This window comes from Ochotona princeps, chromosome 6, assembly GCF_030435755.1.
Source record: "Ochotona princeps isolate mOchPri1 chromosome 6, mOchPri1.hap1, whole genome shotgun sequence".
NCBI classification, from domain to species: Eukaryota; Metazoa; Chordata; class Mammalia; order Lagomorpha; family Ochotonidae; genus Ochotona; species Ochotona princeps.
This window is the reverse complement of record NC_080837.1, coordinates 71,148,570-71,167,778: the sequence shown is the minus strand read 5'-3', so window position 1 is coordinate 71,167,778 and position 19,209 is coordinate 71,148,570. Positions and strand designations below refer to the sequence as shown.

The 19,209-nt window shown below is 47.9% G+C and overlaps 1 protein-coding gene across 7 annotated transcripts in view; it reads right to left on the bottom strand.

The window, feature by feature from the left end:
* SAMD4A (sterile alpha motif domain containing 4A) overlaps positions 1-19,209 on the bottom strand; it is a 219,091-nt gene that overhangs the window by 20,963 nt on the left and 178,919 nt on the right. For 5 of the 7 annotated variants that reach the window (XM_058666464.1, XM_058666461.1, XM_058666466.1 and 2 more), the window contains 3 exons: positions 18,574-18,837; positions 7,753-7,862; positions 5,344-5,430 (listed from right to left, as the gene is read on the bottom strand). In XM_058666464.1, the coding sequence (XP_058522447.1) occupies positions 5,344-5,430; positions 7,753-7,862; positions 18,574-18,837 (461 nt within the window). The remainder of the gene's footprint in view (positions 1-5,343; positions 5,431-7,752; positions 7,863-18,573; positions 18,838-19,209) is intronic. The other 2 variants (XM_058666469.1, XM_058666467.1) reach the window with 1 other exon arrangement.

Here is a 19,209-nt window from a genome sequence, read left to right as displayed (position 1 = left end):
GGGGATTGCTGTGGCCCTGGCCAGCGCCACTAGACAACCTATTTCAGGGAGGAAGAGAGTCCAGGCTTCTTTTAAAACAGAAGGGTGTGCAAGGGCCCCTGGTGGCAGCTGTGCCTGGATGGGAATAGGCACATGGCATGAGCTGGGCATGGCCTGCACCAACCCCTATTTCCCTGTGCCTAGCCATCAGCACGTACCTGGCTGCCTTGACCTTGGACCTGGAACCTGAGCAGAGCATGGTACTGGGACTCTAGGAGGCAATCTCGTTGGCCCTACACCAGGAGAGCAGCTACTGCCTTTCCTGACCCCGGGATTGCTGGGGTACAGACCTCACTGCCCTGCACATGACTGCAGAGGGGACTGAACACGGGAGAAAAGGCCTGGGGCTTCCCTGTGAAGTATGGACAAGCAGGGTTGAGATCGCAGCAATGTCCTACCCCAGCCAGAAGCAAGAGCCTCTGTGGTGGCCATGCAACCCTTGCTTCCATAGCTCAGGTGAGGGGGAGAGGATTTGGTTCGGCTGAGAGCTGAACTCCAGGAAACATGTGTCTTGTGTTCCAATCTTACCTATTCTCCTTAGCTGGGGCTACTACACTAAATGGCAAACTCTGAAGGTGGCATACGCACCAGGATTGGGGCTGGCCGCTTTCTGTAAACTCAGGGAGGGTGGTGGTGTTAACACTTGGCTCCCTGCCCATTTACTAGTCCCTGGCCTGTGTCCGCTGCCCTGGGAGCAGCACTGTTGCTGCCAGGGTCTGTCCTGACTCACTACAGTGGATTCCTGAATTTGGTGCCGAGTGTCCACGTGCAGGAGGCGGAGAAATGACCCAAGCAGAACTCAAAGGCGTGCCCCACGACCATGGGTGGTAGGAATGAGTTCTCCATGGTGACAGACAGGAAGACCCCTTGAGGCCCTACTACACGTGCACAGTGGGCCGCCAAGCTCCCAGCCGCTTGGAAAGCAGCCATTGATGTGGGGAATTGGGGGGTCCTGATCCTTGCTCACTGGAACAGCAGGAAACAGTCTTGTTCATCTTGCACAGTCCTTGGGTTTCAGGGGAAGCTGGGTCTCTTCCTTTCCTGGGGTGTGACACCAGCTGTGAACTGCTGAAACAGGGGTTCAGCTCAGCTGGAGAGTTCCCCTATGCTATGGGAGGCATCCCGAGTCCCACCCTTTCCCGGGGACTTCTCCCACAGCGGCCACTGAAGCCCATTCTTGGCTCCCTCCCCTGGCTCACCACCAGTCAGCCGTGGGGCTCTGCCATCATCAGCTGGGCACCTTCATGCACAACACACACAAAAGAAGCTGAACTCCTTGCCTTCAAGATGCCCATGGTGCCTGACGCCCTGGAGGGCAGCCGCTTTGGCACAGGGCGCTTCAGGCACATGAGAATGCCCCTGACTGCTACTGAGCCTGTGAAGGACAGCATTTCAGGAGGGGAATGGCACAAAGGTGACAGTGGGGACCAGAGCAGTGAGGGAGTTGCCTGGCAGGTGCGAATGCAGGTGTGTGTCTCCTTTTCCCAGGCCAGTGTTCCAAGCTCACTGATGGTTCACAGTCAGTTGGGGAGTGAGCTGAAGGGGCTAAACATCGGGAACTGACTGCATCACTCAAGGCGAGTGTTGAATAAGCTGCTTCAAACCCGTCTTTTTCTACCATATACTTTAAGGCACATAGATTTCCTTCCACCCCCACAGCCAAATTACCTAGGCCACAGGTTTTCGCTTCTGTCCCTTCCCTCCCACTGCCCTAAAACATCATTTTCATAGCTACTATTGGCCAGAGGGCTGGCTAGTTCCCGGGGACAGCTTCCCAGCACATGTGGCCCCTCCCTAGCACCTAACAGGATTTCTTGCTCCGACCCTTTGTACAGAGCTCTGCCCCAGTCACCGACATATATTTTGGGGAGAACCAGCTGGGCCCTTTAAGCCCTCATGGTGCTCAGGGACTCCAGACCTGTCCCCCTACCCCCTGACTGGCAAAAGTCCACCACATCTAACAACCACCTAACATTATTTCTCCTAGTAACTTCTACATTCTCTGTCTCCAGGTGCCACGACACCTAAGTTTAAACCACCAGACAACCATGGGACTTACTCCAAAGGCTCCGTCTCTTCCTCCTCACAACCTCACTGCCTCTGTTGGGGTTCCTGGTCCCATCAGGACGTGCTCTAGTCTCCTGACAAACGTCTTCCGGCCGGCATTCCACCTCCAAACCACAGTTGTGAGTTTCACACCAGGGAGATGTCCCTGCCTTGGTGACGACCCCCCACTGCCCTGGATTGGGAGATCATGCACGACTACGTCTCTGATCTGATGCACACCCTGGGCTCTCCAGCGGCGGGACAAAGATCACTCACGCTTAAGCTCCAGTGGACAAGGGTAAAACTGAGGCCAAGCTGGCTGCTCAGTCAGTGTCCAGGAACTGAATGGAGGGGCTGGGACATGACTCTCCTGCAGCTACACCCGATTATGAACTAGCTCGGGTGGGGTCCTAGTGATCTCCGGGTTCTGTGTGATGTAAGAATGCTGCCGGCCTGCAAGGGCATGGTGATGGCACCTCCATCATGGGCCGAGGGTCGTCCGAGATGCTTGGCATGTGACTGCTCTAGGTCTGCCTCTGGGAACTGCAGGTTACTGATGACCATGGCTCCCAGAGGCTGAGTACCTCACAAACCTGCCCCATCATCTCCTACAGGGCTGGTCCACAGAGATTGTGACCACTGCAGGCAGACACAGCTGGGTAAATGCAGCACAGTTTTTCTCTTGGCCACCAACTACCATCATGCCACGTGCAATGTCTGGCATCTCAACTTTTGCACTCCTGCGAGCCCAGGAGAGAGCAGTTTTGGGTAGAGTCTGTAGTATTCTTGGGGTGAAACCAGACACAGAGGATCTAGAAGTCAGGCACAGCAGGGCCACTGTGGGCAGAGATTTCAGCTCAGCACTCCAGGGAGAACGCACAACAGCTCCACCTGCTCTCCTGGGGGTGTGCCCCCGCACAGCCACAGAGGCTATGAAGGAAGTTGTGAAGGATGCCCTGGGAACCAGGGGCAAGGGAGCTGCTCTTTCACCACAAGGCTTAGCAAGAAATCCCTTAGGCACACCGGGGTACAGAAACATGAATAGACAAGAAGCCAATGGCTTTCTCTCCTCCAGAGAATGGTTTCTCATGTTCCAGACAGCCATAATCACTCTGCTACACAAGCTCTGTGGTAAAGGACTTGGCATAAAGCTTAGAACCACAGCCTTAAACTCAGGTTAGACCTCTCAGTTGCAATTTGTAACTCCATTTAGTTAGGAACAACAGAGGGGCAGGGGTGTAAGCTTCTGCCCTGTCTAGCTATCTGGAGCAGGCCTCTGACCTAGCAGCTGAAATGCCCGTGTTTCACACACCTGAGAGACTGGGGCCAATCCCTGGCTCTGGCTCCTGACTCTTACCCTCCTGCTAATGCAGACCCTGGAAGGCAGCGGTGATGGCTCAAGTACTGGGACCCTGCCACCCATGCTGGAGACCTGGATTGAATTCCTAGCTCCTGGCTGTTGCTGGCATTTGTGAACGAATCAGTGGTGTGGGGAGCTCTCTGCTCGATCTCATAAATATGTTTTTTTAAAAACTGTCCTAATAATTTAAATACATATAAGGGTACTTCAAAATGTTGGCCCAAAAATGGGATGAAAAGAATTTTCTGGGGCTGGCACATTGGCCCATATGGGTGCTGTTTCATGTCCCAGCTCCATGCCTGTGGCCTGCAAAAGTAATCAAGGATGGTCCAAAGCCTTGGGACCTTGTACCTGTGTGGGAGACCCAGAAGAAACGTCTGGCTCCTGGTTTCAGATAGGCTCAGCTTTGGCTATTGTGGCCATCTTTGGGGAGTGAATGAGTGAATAGAAGATCTTTCTCGCTTATCTCTCTGTAAATCTGATCTGCCTTTCCAATAATAAGAAATTGTAAAAAAATTTGTTTTGGTTAAAAATTTTGAAATACATGTTCATGAGAGATCTTCCAGCAGTTCATGGAAAATACACATTTTAAGAAAAGAGGAGGCATGGATATTTGCACCAAAATTAGTATCTTTACATTTCGGTTTCCCACAAGGGTTCTGAAGCACCCTTTTATATACTTATGAGTATAACTTCATATAGTGTGTTTCAATCTATATACACACATACACCTCTGTAAGCGAAAAATATTTCCACTCTATTAATAAGTGTATGTGTTGGACCAGTGCGATGGCCTATTAGGTTAAACATCTGCCTGGAGCACCAGCATTCCTTAGGGTGCCAATTCGTGTCCCAGTTATTCTACTTCCTATCCAGCTCCCTGCTGTGGCCTGCAGAAGTAGTGGAGAATGGCCCAAGACCATACACTCTTGCACTCACATGGGAGACCCCGAGGAAACTCCTGGCTCTTGGCTTTGGATCAGCTTAGCTCTAGCCAGTGTGGTCATTTGGGGGAGTGAATCAGTGATTATAAGACCTCTCTCTGTCTCTCCCTTCTATCTAACTCTACCTTTCAAATAAAAATGAATCTGTTAAAAAAAAAAAAAAACCTTTGTGCTATAAAACCTGCTGTGGGCCTCCTTCCTGCCATACTCTATCACCTTCCAAAGACTCCCTAAATTTCTTGAAGAGACAACCATTGAGCTCTGTAGGCTACAAATACCCAGGGCCCATAGCACTCACTGCCTGGGAGGTCCAACTTCAGAGTGGATACAACCCTGGGTCCCCTGTGCACAGTCCCCTTTGCACCCTAGGGGAAGTCATACCATCATCAAATGCTAAAAATTGCAGTCACCAAGATGATACAAACTCCGTGCAGGCAATATGGGTTAGCAAGTGGACTGAATGCTTTTGTTGAAACTCAGCACTTTTGCGACTGCTCCTGACCATTCCAGGCACCCATTCTGTTCAGGTATACCTGGAGACTGTTCGCCTGAGAGTCCACTATTGTGTCTGCTTTTGTGCACCTCGGGGTTGGACCCTGGTGTGCACCTGTCAGAGCTAGGGCCGTAGACACTCACTGTGGGGATGTCTGCAAGGAAGCACATCAGATAGTCCCTCAGCTGCTGGGTCAGGATTCCTGCCGGACTCTTGGGTGAACACCTCTCTAGTTTCCACAGAGATGGCCAAGGGGGAAGCTAATGGATAGGGAAAGGGTACCATGGATGGCAACACATCCCAGCACTGGGGTGACCGTCTGTCACAGGCAGCCTGGGACCATGGGGCATGGATGGGAACCCTTGCTTCCAAATCTGCCCTTGACATTCGATGGAGAACTCTCCTCGAGTCTGCTGGCACCTGCTGGAGGCAGGAACATTCCTTGCCCAGTGGGCACTTACCCTTTCCAATGACTTTAGGAGGTTCTGTCTCTCTTTGAGCTTTTGGATACTGATGACGATTTTGTGTCTCGCGCCTTTGGTGACATTCTGCAATGAAACACAGGTGACATTCCTGAAGCCCAGCTCTCCACAGTAGCTGGAGACCCTAAGAGGCTACTCAGAGCCATACTCGCCTCCTTGTTCCTAAACAGATGCTGCACGTCTATTTAGGTTTTTCCCTCAATCCCCCTAAACCCCTTCTCACCAAGTGTGCTACCTCCAGGGGGCTCCATTCAAGGCTACCTTTTGGCTCTGACCGACAGCAGCCACCAAGTGCATGAGCAATCACAGCCAGATATGTCCTTTAACAGATCATTTTTAGGTCACACACTCCTCTTCCTCACCAGACTTGGAGGCCCTAATCCCCCGTGGCCATCAGCTGCTCCCCTAGAGCATCACCATGTTTAACCCTCATGGGGTGACGTGAAGCCCAGTGTTTTCCACATGTGGCATCCTAGAGCGTGGAATGGATGCTAAGCAGTGGTTCCTTTTTCACTCCCCAAAGAAAAATGAGAAGAGGAGCTAAGCTGTGCCCACAATCCAGTCATCACTGCAGGCAAACGTTAATGAGTCTCTAGTGGAGACCCAAAGAATTTGAGTTCCACACTTGATGAGATGGAAAGCAAACTTCCCAGACACTTTTTAAAAATCAAATCTCTAATGCCTATTCCAGTGACTGCTAACTTGCAACTATTGCATAGAATTCAATGGTCCACCAGCGACATTTCCTTTACTTGGAAAAGTTAAGAATCAAGGGGCCAGTATTGTATAGGGAATTAGGCCTCCTGCCTATGACACTGGCATCTCCTATGGATGCCATATCTCAGCTGTGCCACTTCCAATGCAGCTCCCTGCTAATGCACCTGGGAAAGTAGCAGAGGATAGTCCTCCAAGTCCTTGGATCTCTGTCACCCATGTGGGAGACCAAGATGGAGTTCTGGGCTTCTGGCTTTGGCTGGGCCCAGCCCTGGCCATGTAACCATCTGGGACATAAAACATAAGATGGAAGATCTCCCCCCCTTCCTCCCTTCTTCCCTCTCTGGCTTTCAAATAAACAAACACATCTTAAAAAATAATAATAAAGACTGGAGTGGCCTTTGAACCCAAGATGAAGTCTGGGCTTACATTTCTATTAAACCTTAGCTTTGGGTCCCAGGAAATTAAATCCCTCTGAGAAGTTGGTGCTGGACTCTGATTTTGGCCTTGGGGTTAATTATTTCTTGTGGTGACACTGATTTTCTTCCTCCTCCAACTCTGACCCCAAAACACAGAAATGCTCTTAGAAATGGTCCTCATCAATTCCTGGGATTTTAAGCAGCTCCAGAGATCCAAAGAGCAGTGGGAGAACGTTAGCAAGCTGAAGTCGGTGCCTTTCATTCTTTGCCCAACCACAGTAACTCTGGGCTTTGTCTTGTCTCTCAATACTGGTATTCAGGCTGGCCTGCAGAGGTTAAGTGAGGGTACTGAAGGAGCCAAGAGAAGCCAGGGATCTGCGGAGCTATGCAAACATGCCAGCCACGCCCTGAATGCTACAGCCGCCTCTTCCTGCCGCGGGGTGGGTGGGGCGGAATATTATTAGCCAGGCCAGACCAGCAATTCTTTGCCACTGTGGCTCCAAGGAAGCCAAGGCCAGTGTGAAACATGCAAATAGCATCTTAACCGAGGGAAACAAAGACCCTGCCAGGGTCTGTTTCCTTGGGCACAGCGCAATAGGCAGCTTGGTTTGTTCCAGAGGTCCCACTGAGCGCTCTTTGGCAGCCACACTTAGGGGAGGAAGCCGCAGACGGAGGCAAGGCGGGACCCCGTGCAGTCATGGTGTGAAGACGCAAGGGAGAACGGAGACGTGGGGAGCTCATGTGCTTTGCCATGGCTGCATGCTGCTTGAGGCGGTTAGAAGAAACCAAACCTCCTGTGCATTTTACTGCCATCTCAATGAAGACCAGCCTGCATGTGTTTTTGGAAAAACATTGGGGCGGTCTGAAGCACCACCTGGGGCTTTCTACTCACTGGTCCTGTTAGAGGTCAATGGATTTGTAACCAACCTGGACAGCGAACCTCAGATCTGCCCCTCCTGACATAGCACGGGGTAGAGAGGGGACAGGGAGAGTGAGGAAGTGCCAAGCAGAGGTGCTCCCTCTGAGGTCTTGGGCTGCTGTTTGTTTCAGCACTGACCCTTCTCAGGTGTCCTGGAATATCTGGGTGCCCCTTGGTCGTACCTGTCTGTAGCATGCCAAGCTCCCTCTTGCTCCTCTGCTCTTCTCCCATCTCAAAGGTAAGAGCCCAGCCTTACTCACCTGGCAGTTCCTAGGACAAGGTGAGCTACTGGGTGAGGTTAGGCTTGGGCTCCACATAGCTTGTTCAGGCACATACCTGAGCCTCCAGCTGGCACTCGGTGAGGGCCATCATTTCCTCGTAGGTCATCTGGGAGAAAAGCGCAGCGTACTTGTGCAGGCGGAGGCTCTTGAGCCAGGCTGGAACATCTGCATTGCAAGATGTGCAAAAGACGGAGACAGAAGTGACCAGGAACAAGAAGATGACAAGAGATGTGGGGAGAGACAGCAGGAAAGAAGGTGATGGTCAGAGAGGAAAAAAAAAAAAAAGAAAACCATTTATATTACTACTTATTCAATTTTGGCAGCAAATACAGGACTTTGGCTGTCTCAAGCTAGCCCTGGCATTCCTGCTAGAGGGCTTCTTAACTACTTCCACTGGGGATTGCTAACTTGGAGTCAATGGGCTTCAGCACATATAAGCAGTCTCCACAATTATATCCTGGTTTGGAAGGAGAGTTGCCCACAGCTTCTCTAAGAATCCCAAGGATAGCAGGGATTGGTAGGGTGGGAGGCATTTAGCCCTGTGGTTAAGATATTTGCATCTCAGTGGATACTGGACTCATATGCCCAGCTCCATTCTTGGACCCAGCTTTCTGCTATTGTGCATCCTGGGAGGCAGTAGGGGATGGGTGAGGGGTGGAATGAGTTCCCAGCAGCTGTTGAAGGCATTTGAGGGAGCAAACCAGTGGATTAGAACACATGAACTCTCATAATACATTTTAAAAAGAATCTGAAAGGGCCTTCAGGACCAAAACTCAACAAAATAGCAAGGATCCACTGTCTGAGACCACTGACCTGACGACTGAAAATAAAATCAGCAATTAGGATGCCCTCTCAAGCCTCCAGATGATTTGTTAGACCAAGGCAGATCTGTACAGGCCACTTCCATGGTGACAGGGCAAGCAGGCAAGTGCTGTACCTCAGGAGTTACATCACTTATATTCCTAACCTAAACTATTTTTCTGCTTCTCTGTGCTCCAGTAGGAAAAAGGCAGCCCGAGCCCCAGAACCATCACATTTTTGAGACCACGTCTGTCAATCATTTCTCTAAGCTATGGAATACATCTGGATATTTCTTTAGACTCTTCTCTCCATAGTCAACCAAACATATACCACAATATGAAAGGTCAAAGGTTTGGTTGGACCACAGGACAGAAATTCTAAACACATCTGAGATAAGCCCCAAGTTGGGGGATGGTATGGTGAAGAAAATTCAATAGTGACCATATTAAAAATTCACAGAATGATTATCTTGCAAAGTACATCCAAATACAGTACCTACCTATCTTCCTTTAGGCCAGTTTTTTGACCAAAAATCTTGAAAGCATCCTTCTAGCAATATGTTCGGCTCATTCTACAGAGGGCAAAACTAAGGCATTAAATCTGGGACCACAGAGCCAGTATAGAGTGAAGTGGGAAGTAGAGCCCAAGTCCTGTGATTCCTAGCTCTTTCCTATTCTGTCTTACCTTCCATAAAATAAAGACCAAATAGCCCATTCAAGGTAGGGCTGAATCAACAGTGCCTGCAAAGGATTTGGAAATGTTAAGGCATTGAGGATAAGAAGTTCACATTTTCTATGGAGAATGAATCTGTTACCAAGATATTCTGAAATCAGGCCCTGCCTCCTGGGTCAAACTTGGGTTTAGGGAATGTGAGTAGAGGGTGAGAGTCCTGAAACTCAGAGCAGAAGAAGGGGTGGGAGGCCTGCTGAAGTTACTTCTTGAGTGATGGAGACTTGTACATTCAAGGGCATTTTAAGAATATGTTCAGACATCTCAGGCTAGAAACCACTTCAGCCTGTGCTTAGAAATCTTTCATGGCACCCTGGCAGGTACACAGTACCTCTCAGAACAACATAGGACTAACATGAACCATGGACAGACAAGGCTTCCCCAGGCACATGGCATTAACTCCTTAGCTACAAACACCACCAGACCAGGAATGTAAGGTGGGCCACCTCAGAAGCCTGACACACTCCCTCGTGGGACATGCTGGGGCTATTTTACCAGTTTAGCCTCTACTATGTTTCCATCTCTGTTGGGACAATGCTATAAGGCTTCTATGCAGTGAGTGCCAGTGACCGTAACAACAGCCCTGGCTTTCAGGCCCACTCCATGTTCCCACTTTGTCACCAGTTTCATGTTTTCTATTTGTAAAATTCCAAGTTGTTGCATGGAAATCTCAAAGGTTATGATTTAGAGAAATCTTAGTAGGTCAATACCACATTTGGGGCACAACTCATTGTAAGAACTTGGAATGACCTCTTGGACCAGACATCCACTGGGTGGTCCCCCAGCTGGATTGCCAAGCACACCAAGTGCTAAAACAGAATCCCGAGCCACTGAATCATGGTACAAGCTGGTATTTCACAAGCCAAGAGACAGGAAGAACAGGGTGCAAGTCTCAGAAGAGAGAGTCTCAGTTCAATTAGTATTCAGCCCTTTCTTTTATAAAGCTATTGTGACAAAGGGAATTTTCCTGGTGGGAGGCATGGGACAGCCTGCCTTAACCATTCAGTCCAAATGAGGGTCTTGGGAGTAGTTTTCCTAGAGAAGGTTCCCATGCAACTCGAGAACTCGATGAGCTAAGCCTTTCTCAAGTTATTTCTGGATACAGTCCTAGGAACTGTAAGTTCCTCTTGGCCATACATTCTTTGAGGCAGGTGCACATTAACTCTGCTTTGAGAGCATGCATCCTGGTACCTAGCTAAATGTCATATACCTATAGAGATTCCTCCCCTGCGCCCCCTTCCCCACACTGTGAACTGATGAACAAAGAAGAAATCCCAGTTCTTCTGAGCACAGCCTCCTAACCTTTCACTTCCCTGGTGGCAGCAAGGCATTTTTGCCTGGTCAGCGATGAAAACAAAACTCTATTACAAGCCCAACAAACCCAAGAATTGGGAGCTTCGATCATTTCATTGTCCCAAGTCAAGAATTCCAATGTCTTGGATGCTAGCCTCTGTAAGATGCTGACCAGGGATAAATACTTCCTACAGAGCCAAATCTTTTACGTTGGTCCAGATGCTCCATTGTTGGATACAATGCCAAGATCTTCCAATGTAAACTCGGGCCTCCCTCTCTCATTTTGGGAAGCTGTGGCTATGACTGGAAGACACAGATGCGGGGGTAGGGGGAGGGGGAGAAGCAGAGGTTCTTCTGGGAGGAACTGACAAATGATTGAGAGCCTGCAGGTTTCCTGGACTCCCAGCTCTGGTCAGCGCACAGCTGTTCAGCTTCCTCTAGGCTACTCTTGACAGAAGTATCAATGGAAGTTCCAAGCCAGAAAGTCATTTTTATTATGAAGGATGAGAAAGACCAAGATGCTCTTGCTATAAGGGTCTTCAAATAAGAAATGCATAGCAGGAGAAAAATGCATGGAATTCAAAATATTTTATACCTAAAAAACTCCTCTTTAAGTTCATTTTTTCCCATAAACATTTGGAAATACTTTTGTACATGCTAGGCTGAATTCCTTAAGTGTAGAAATCATGATTTGGTCATTCAGCATTTGCTAAACACCTACTCTGGGAAGGTGAAGACACACATGTGTCTACCTGTGAAGACACACCTGGCCATCAAGGTGACTAATACACAGTGACTAATACACATGCACACACATAATAGCCACACAATAAATGCTAAGAATATGCTAAGTTCTAGGGAGCTTGGAACATCTGGCACTGGGTTTCCTTTGGGAGTAAGGGATTGCTTCAGAGTAAAAGCAACTCAGAATGTATAGGGCAGACCATACTGAAGAGGTATTTCTAAAACCAAGAATGGTATAGAATTAAAGCAGAGTCAAGAGAGCATTCTTGGCAGAGTGAACATAGAGTGGTGGAGAATGGACACACACACACACACACTGGGCCAACCAGCAAGGTCAGATGGGAGAGATGGGTCTCTCATCACGTGGCTGTGGGGGAGGCTGCTGATATCTGCTCAGTTGAGGTTCCATTAGAACGGTTTGTTAAAAAGATGGCACCTCTCAGTGTTACGTCTGGGCTGATGGATGGCGTGTATGGAGGCCAGAACAAGAGCTGAAGATGGCTTGGGTAGCGTGGTGTAGTAAAAAGAAAGGCTATAACCTGATGGTACTTGCAGATCAGCAAAGAGCAGTGAGAGAGAGAGACCATATGTGAGGCTTTGGTGAGACAGAAAGCATGGATTCTGGGTGAGAAGCGACAGAATTGCTAAAATTCACCTGCATGTCACTGCCTTCAGGTCACCCATGGGGAGAAGTCAGCAACCATGATTTGGGAGATCTAAGCTGAAACTTCAGTAGGACATAGTGATGATTTTGGTCATAGAAGTGGAAGTGATCACTCAGGCAAAGCATATGGAGTCAAGAGCAGAAGTGAACCACCAGGTTAGCCCTGGAAGCAGCAGGCTTCTGTGGGAAGGTAGAGAAAGGGAAAGCTGACAGGAAGTTCCCACAATAAATCAGCACCAACCACATGCAGGACAGTGGGCCCCCATGCCCCAATCTTCATCCTTCATGAAGCTTCTTCAGATGTTGCTGTAGACCACATCAGTTTATCTTCCCACAGCCATGTTTAATAATGACACCACACTCATTTTTGTATGTTCCATAGGTACCTGCTGGTCATTTATTACCATTGGGATTCAATTTTAAATCATGCAATCTCCATTTTCCTTTTAGGAATATGGAAAAGTCAGCTACACAGAAGCCTCATGATGTCTACAATTGCTTGCACACAAGTTGGGCTCTGGTTAGATCTTGGGTCAGCAAGATACGCAGGACCCAATCTACATACAGGGATATCAGAGAAGAGGGGAAGATGGGACTGAATAGGGGAAGGGCTCGACGTGGGAAGCCCTATAATGGCAAGGAGTGAGGCATCCCTGGAAATAAGAAGCATGACAGAACCTCCTCGCAGAAGGGCTCACACCTTCAACTTCATTCACCAAAGAGCGAGGCTGATCTCAAAAAAGTTCTCCCTCTTCAAGGTAGATAAGACTGTTGAATTGGGAGGCAAAAGATTCAAGATTAAAGAGCAGAAATTTCATGACACCATCAAGATCACCCAAACCTGCCTTAACTTCTGGCCAGGGCAGAAGGAACACTAATTCTGTCTCAGAAAGGAGCAGCCTTGGTCTCTCAGAGCCTCTTGAACGAGCTCTCCGATCCTGGAGTGAATCTACAAAGTGCTCCACACTTGTGAGGAGGGCATACGCCAGGGCCTTTCAAAAGGTCATGGAGAATACATACTATGAAAAGAAACTATGCCTGGGTTATAACATATTTTTAGGTGAAATAATCCAGCTTGAAGTTCTAGCAACTATGGGTTTTTCAAGGCAATTAAATGGTGCTTTGGGGGTAAAATACCCACTTTGAAATGTCAGATGCAACAGAGGGACTATATTTCTCCAAGCAGTTGTCATTGGCTGTGACAGGTCGCTGTTCTGTAGCACTGCACAGAGGCCATGCTCCATACATGCACTGCCCACTGGGTGCCAGCATGGTCCTTAGAGAGAATGGGTCAAGGGCCAAATTCTGTAAGGAGCTGAGGGTAAAAAGTCTCAAGACCTTTACAATGGAGGGGGACCCTAGAGATTTGCTTTTTAGGCTCATCAGGGCTCCCATGTAAGAGTCAGCTGAACCCCAGGCCCATGCTGGCCCATGCATGTGTGTCACATGTTGGCTTCTGGGAATCAGAAAAAAATAAAGCAAATTTACAAAGTCCTAGCCTATCACTTTACCAGATTGAAGAAGCTAATGAAAGTTATGCAGAAAATGATGATTAGTTTTGATGACAGCCATGCTGGAATTTCCCAGAGCTGTGTCACTCTCATTCTGTCAAGCAGATCTCTCCAAACAGGTGCTATTTCCACAACCTCTTTTCACCCAGGTTTCAGACAGGTTTCTTTTTCTTTAAAAAAAAAAAAAATCTGACCTCTAAATGATTTTTCTAATCTCATTCTGAGACAGGCAGAAGTTCACAGGTCTATATTTCAGAAACAGTTGCAAACCCCAAGTTGCTGATTCTGGGGCAGACAATAAATTCCCTTTACCACAAACAGAAAAAATTTTACCTCGGATTCATCTGTGAAAGACTATTAAAAACAAAGTGAATATAATTTCACAGTCAATGGGCTCTCCGCTCTCATCTGCTACATTCCTACCAGGATTTCTGGAGCCAAGGATTTCTTTCTTCACTGTTTCTACATCCAAATCGTTCACCACTTTCCAATACTCCCATGTTTTTGTACTAATGCCACATATCACGGGCATATCCAGCCAGATTCATTCGCAGTGGTGAGGCTCCCATTCAGATGGAGAAAAACGAGTTGCTACCTCCACAGACAACTGCCACCAAGAAAGGGAAAAGAATCACCACTCTCCAGGTACCCACATCCATAGGTTTTCCACCCAGATATCTAGAATGGAGTCCTCTCATGGAATGCTGTCTCAGGTAAGCAGAATGCTGAGTGTGAGTGAGGAAAGGAGCCAGGGAAGCCCATTTGTACCAATGGGATCACTGAGAAGCTGTTACACCTCCATTGGGATATCCTATAGATACCCACACTCACCATGCCCCACACTGGCCACCTGTCCTATTTGTCCTCATACAAAATTTCTGCTGTTTTTGATAACAGCCTAGGCAGAAATGGAGGGCCTTATCCCCAGTTCCTCAAAGCCCATCACTGTCTGCATCCAGTTAGTTATCCAAGTCTTTTTAGTTCCTCTCATACTCACAAGTTCCATAAACACATTCCTGTGTCCCTGTTTTCAATGTCACTTGCCTTGGCCCAACTGCATTAGTGACACATCTTCCACCTCTCTGCTGGTCTCCAAAGCCAGATCTTTGCCTCCCAACTCCCTCCACTTAGATGAACTTTCTACACCACTGCCGGAGGCTGACTTCCGGGATGCAGATCTAAGTAGGGCATTCTGTGGTGGACATTCCAATGGCTTCCAGGTAAAAGCTAATCTCTTTCACAAGGCCTGGGGTTGGGCTTCTCCTTTCCAGACTTCCCTTCTCCCACATATCCTTAACAGCCAAACCACAGTAAGAACTTGGCTCTACCCATGCATTTATGCATGCCATACCCTCCACACCAAAGGTGCCTCCTTGACACCTTGTACTCAGTAGGCTTGTAATAAGGTTTGCAGATTCAGCTCTAGGTCTCGCTACCTCTAATAACTTTCCTTGACCTTCCTCCGCTTTGAATCAGGGCCCTGCTTGGTGCCTGCCTTGACCCAGGGCAAGCCTCTAAGACAACATATTTTCCAACCATATACCTGCAGCAGGGACCTGTTGCTTGCTCATGTGATAGTGATTTCTGGAGTCCAGAATGATTTGTCTCCCCAGAGCCTCTTTCAATAGATGCTCAAAACAGTCAAAATGGGGACAAAAGTGGCCCTGTGAGTTAGCCATTCTTCCTTTCTCATCATCAGCATCCCTGGAATTTTGACAAATCTTTAGGTGTTGGGTTTATATATCCTCTGTAAAAACAGGATGCTAACATGAGGGGCCCAAAGGTTTTGTGCAAGCAGAAGGTTAGGGAAAGCACTTCACTCAGGAGTCAACCAGGGAGACATTGAATCAAGAATTTTTCCTCTGGGATAAGTTTCAGAAAAGAAAAATGACATCTAAATTTAGAAACCCCAGGCAGCAATTTTAGTCCACAGGCACACATAGAATCAGTAGCCTCCACAGAGAATGGTCAAGGAGGACATTTTCACATTTCACTTCACTTGCCATTTCTCTTAGGTTACTTTGGAGTAACTGGTCCCATTTTGTTTTTCATTAATAGCCCAATGTCCCTACTCAAGGGACATTCAACCTGTGCTTTGCATCCAATTTAACCCAGTAGGGGGGTATTAATACAAGAAGGTACAAAGTAACCCACGTGGATGATGTCAACATAAAGGAGAGGGCTGGAGTGATGCACATGGAAATACAAACAGCAAGGTAGGTTCTGTGCATATTTGTGACCCAAGAGGCACAATAATAAGAGATGATTAGTTTCACACCCACTGGTTCATCTATCTAGATGGAACAGAAGGAAAGGATAAACAGGGTTTCAGCAAGGTAAGACAGCTGAGACCAGAGGGATGTCTCCACATGAAATCTAGTTCAGTTATGGGGACCCTTCTCTTTTCACAAGATGCAAGGTGCAGATGACACACATGCCCCAAAGATTTGGGAACTCATCTAAATTCTATGACAGGATTCTGATTCTCATGAATTGGATGTTTAAAAACTAGAGAAAGAGCAGCTAGACGATGGCATCTTTAGGTGGGCAGAAAGGGGCTGAAAAATGACTGGGGCATGAGTAACAAGAAAGGAAGAAATAGGCCCAGAAGAAGGTGCCAGTTCTTTCTAGAAGTAATTCATTTTTGATTTCACTCTTTTTCACCAAAAATCTGAATTAATTTGGAAATTAAAACTATCATCTCCTCATGGGTGGAAGGGCAAGCAATAACCTTAGGGAATGGGTAATCTAAGGCTTGCCTTTTGGTCATTCCTAGGAGGCCACCGTGAATAAGTGCCGATGGCAGAAGAGTCCTTGGGGCAAGGCAGCCACCTTGCAGCAGGGCTAAGGGCGGGGATGTCTGTGTTAAGTGAGTGTTGGCCTCCAACACCTGGGAATGTCAGCACTGTCACATGTGGACATTTCTAGTGTCTGACCCTGTGAATGCACTGTACTCACCCTGCAAACAGAACCTGCCTTCATCTATAATGCTGCTGAGTCTGGTATGATCTCCCACTCAACTGAACTCAGTAGGAGGGAGTCCAATCTGTCAACAGAAGATAGAAATACTCAGGAAAGGACTATCTGAGACACCCAAGCAGCCAATGACTAGTGCACCCTGCTTTGAAAGAAGACTAGAGTTCAAAGGTCTGTGTCAGTTTCTGAATGTGCTTGAGGGGACAAATCTCACCCATTCCAAGGAAAGAAATGGGAAAAAGAAATACACAACCTCTTTCTGGAACTTGGGAGTATCCTGGGTTTTACCCTAAAGTAGACATAAGACATCAGGTTCAACATTTCTTACTCATTTCCCCCCTTTTTTTTTAAGATAAAGTTTTTTTTATTTATTTTATTTTTATTACAAAGTCAGATATACTGAGAGGAGGAGAGATAGAGAGGAAGTGGAGCTGCCGGGATTAGAACCAACAGCCATTCTTACTCATTTCTCTTAAAGAAACATATCCTTAACCATTTCTCACCTGAGAATGCCAATATGCAAGGCACATATCTTTATCTCCTTTGGGAGAATGACTATGTGTGTCTGCATAAGGCCTCAAAAGAAAATGAAACAGAAAGTACAAGGAAGGAACAAAACCAATGTCCAAGCAGCTGACAGTGGAATGAGTGTACCTCTTACGAGGGTCATGGGGCAAGCTTTTAGCCCAGGGTCCTCCACACCCTTTAATACAAAGGCCAATGCCTCTGCCCTAGTTACTGACCAGTACTGTAGCACCAGCTTCTTGGATACATGTCACTCAGACACTCAACTCCACCTTTAAAGAAGCTAGTTGAAAGCAATGCCTCCCTTGCTCCTTAAGGTCCTTCCACGTGGGTGACGTATAGCAAGCCAGGCTTGCCTACAGCACTGTATAATAGCACCTGCCAGCCCTGTCCTCTGGGCTTTCAGCTGCTTGAATACACACATAGCTATGTAACATCAACCAAGAAATGCATATATTAGTGCTACAAAGTTATGATACATCCCCCAAAACTGTGAACGTCAAAGAGGACACACACCCTCCTTGTACCCCAAGACAAACATTTGCATCCCACTTGCTCCAAGTCACCAGCATAGGACCTGCCATGGGTGGGAAGGACCCCAAAGAAGGGCTCAGGGGAAGTGACAGGGGGTGGCTTCAAACCAGCCCCATGTCTCCAGTTGACATATTCTGCTCTTTAGCACAATGTTCTCTCATGACTGGCATGCAAGCAGGCCTGAGTATGCCCTCTGGGCCAGGCTTCCATTACAGAGGCTCCACCATCACCAGCAATCGTGTGCAGGAGAAAGACTGGAAAGAGCCTTAACCCAGGATGACTGACTGTGTAATTGCTAGCACAGGGCCTCCCTCAAAATCCTGTTCCCTGAAGCATGCCGGTTTACTGTCTCACCATCCAACAGTGTGATTTGTGCAACTCTGATGTGTATCTGCCTCAAAGGACTTCCCAGCTCTGGAACAACTAGAGTCTAAAAATACACGATGCATGCATCCTCTTTGAGCCTATCAGGGATTACTTGGAAACCATTCTCCCCCAAAGAGCATCTTTAGCAGAGGGTAGAGATTTATGGTGAAACATAGGAGTATGGATGTGCTGCACAAAAGGCCTGTATCACCTGTAGGCAAATATACTATTTTCATATCCCTTTCAACAGATGTGGAGAAAAGAGTCTCAAGGTTTCTGTGGCTATCAGAGAGGAAGGCAGCCAGAAAGGAAGCATGTCTGCTATCATGCATGAAGAGAGGAAGAAGAAAAGATCCTGCAGCAGTTTGTTTTTCGGAATTACTGACAGGAGCCTCGCTACAGCAGTGAAACAGTGGGTTGGAGCAGGCTAGCATCTCTGTGAGCAGAAGATCCTAACATCATAAGTTATGATGCACTTAACTGTCTGCAGGTCAGTACATTGCAAATACAAAGGGGACACTAACCTCTCTCACTTGGGGCTCCTATTTCCTGGGTTTGGGCAAGAAGCACAGAAAGGGGACCCAGAGCCCTTCCTGCTTTGGGCATCCCTGGAGTCCAGCCAGGAAAGGCTGGAGCAGCACACACAAAGCCCTGGGGCCGGGGGCTGGGCTCCTTGCTTTTGCTGGCTATCTCTCAGTACCAAATCCCAGTGGTTTCTTGCATAGTCACTCACCTTTCATACCACTACCTTCTTCTTGGAATGTGTTACGAGCAGCGGTCTGATCTTCTAAGTGTTCACTCCCACCACTTCCTGAAGAGGCTACACTGCTTTGTGGAGACAGGGGGGCATGATCGGATGGGAGGCACTGGGATCCTCTAGCTCGTAAGTCCTCATGAGACATCCATCCATGTCCTAGAGGCTGGTTTGGCACATTCATGGGTGGGGTAAGGGACACAGATCGTTTCAAAGGGCTGTGATGTGCCTGGCCTGAGAGAACTGGAAAAAAAAATAAAATGAAATAGGTTATTCCCCACCCCCCTTAATCTCGGGACACAGAAGAAGAACCCACAAAACCTCTTAACCTTGGGAGATACCACTGTCCTGTGACCCCATCCATAGGCATGGCTGGTGGAAGACAAGCCTGGCAGGGCCCTGATCTTTGGGTGGCTAAAAAGAATTCTGGGTAGGTTTGGTTTCTTCCAGCAGGCCAGACTTTTGAGTTTCCAGCTTGGCCTTGGCCTTCAAGGGTCTTGGTCTACACTTTGTTCCAATCCCATTTGAAAGCAGGATTCATCCATGGCATGGAGGGTAGGGGCACGCATTCTAGAAATCAGAGAAGGCTGGGCAGCTGGGCACAGTGGCAAGCAC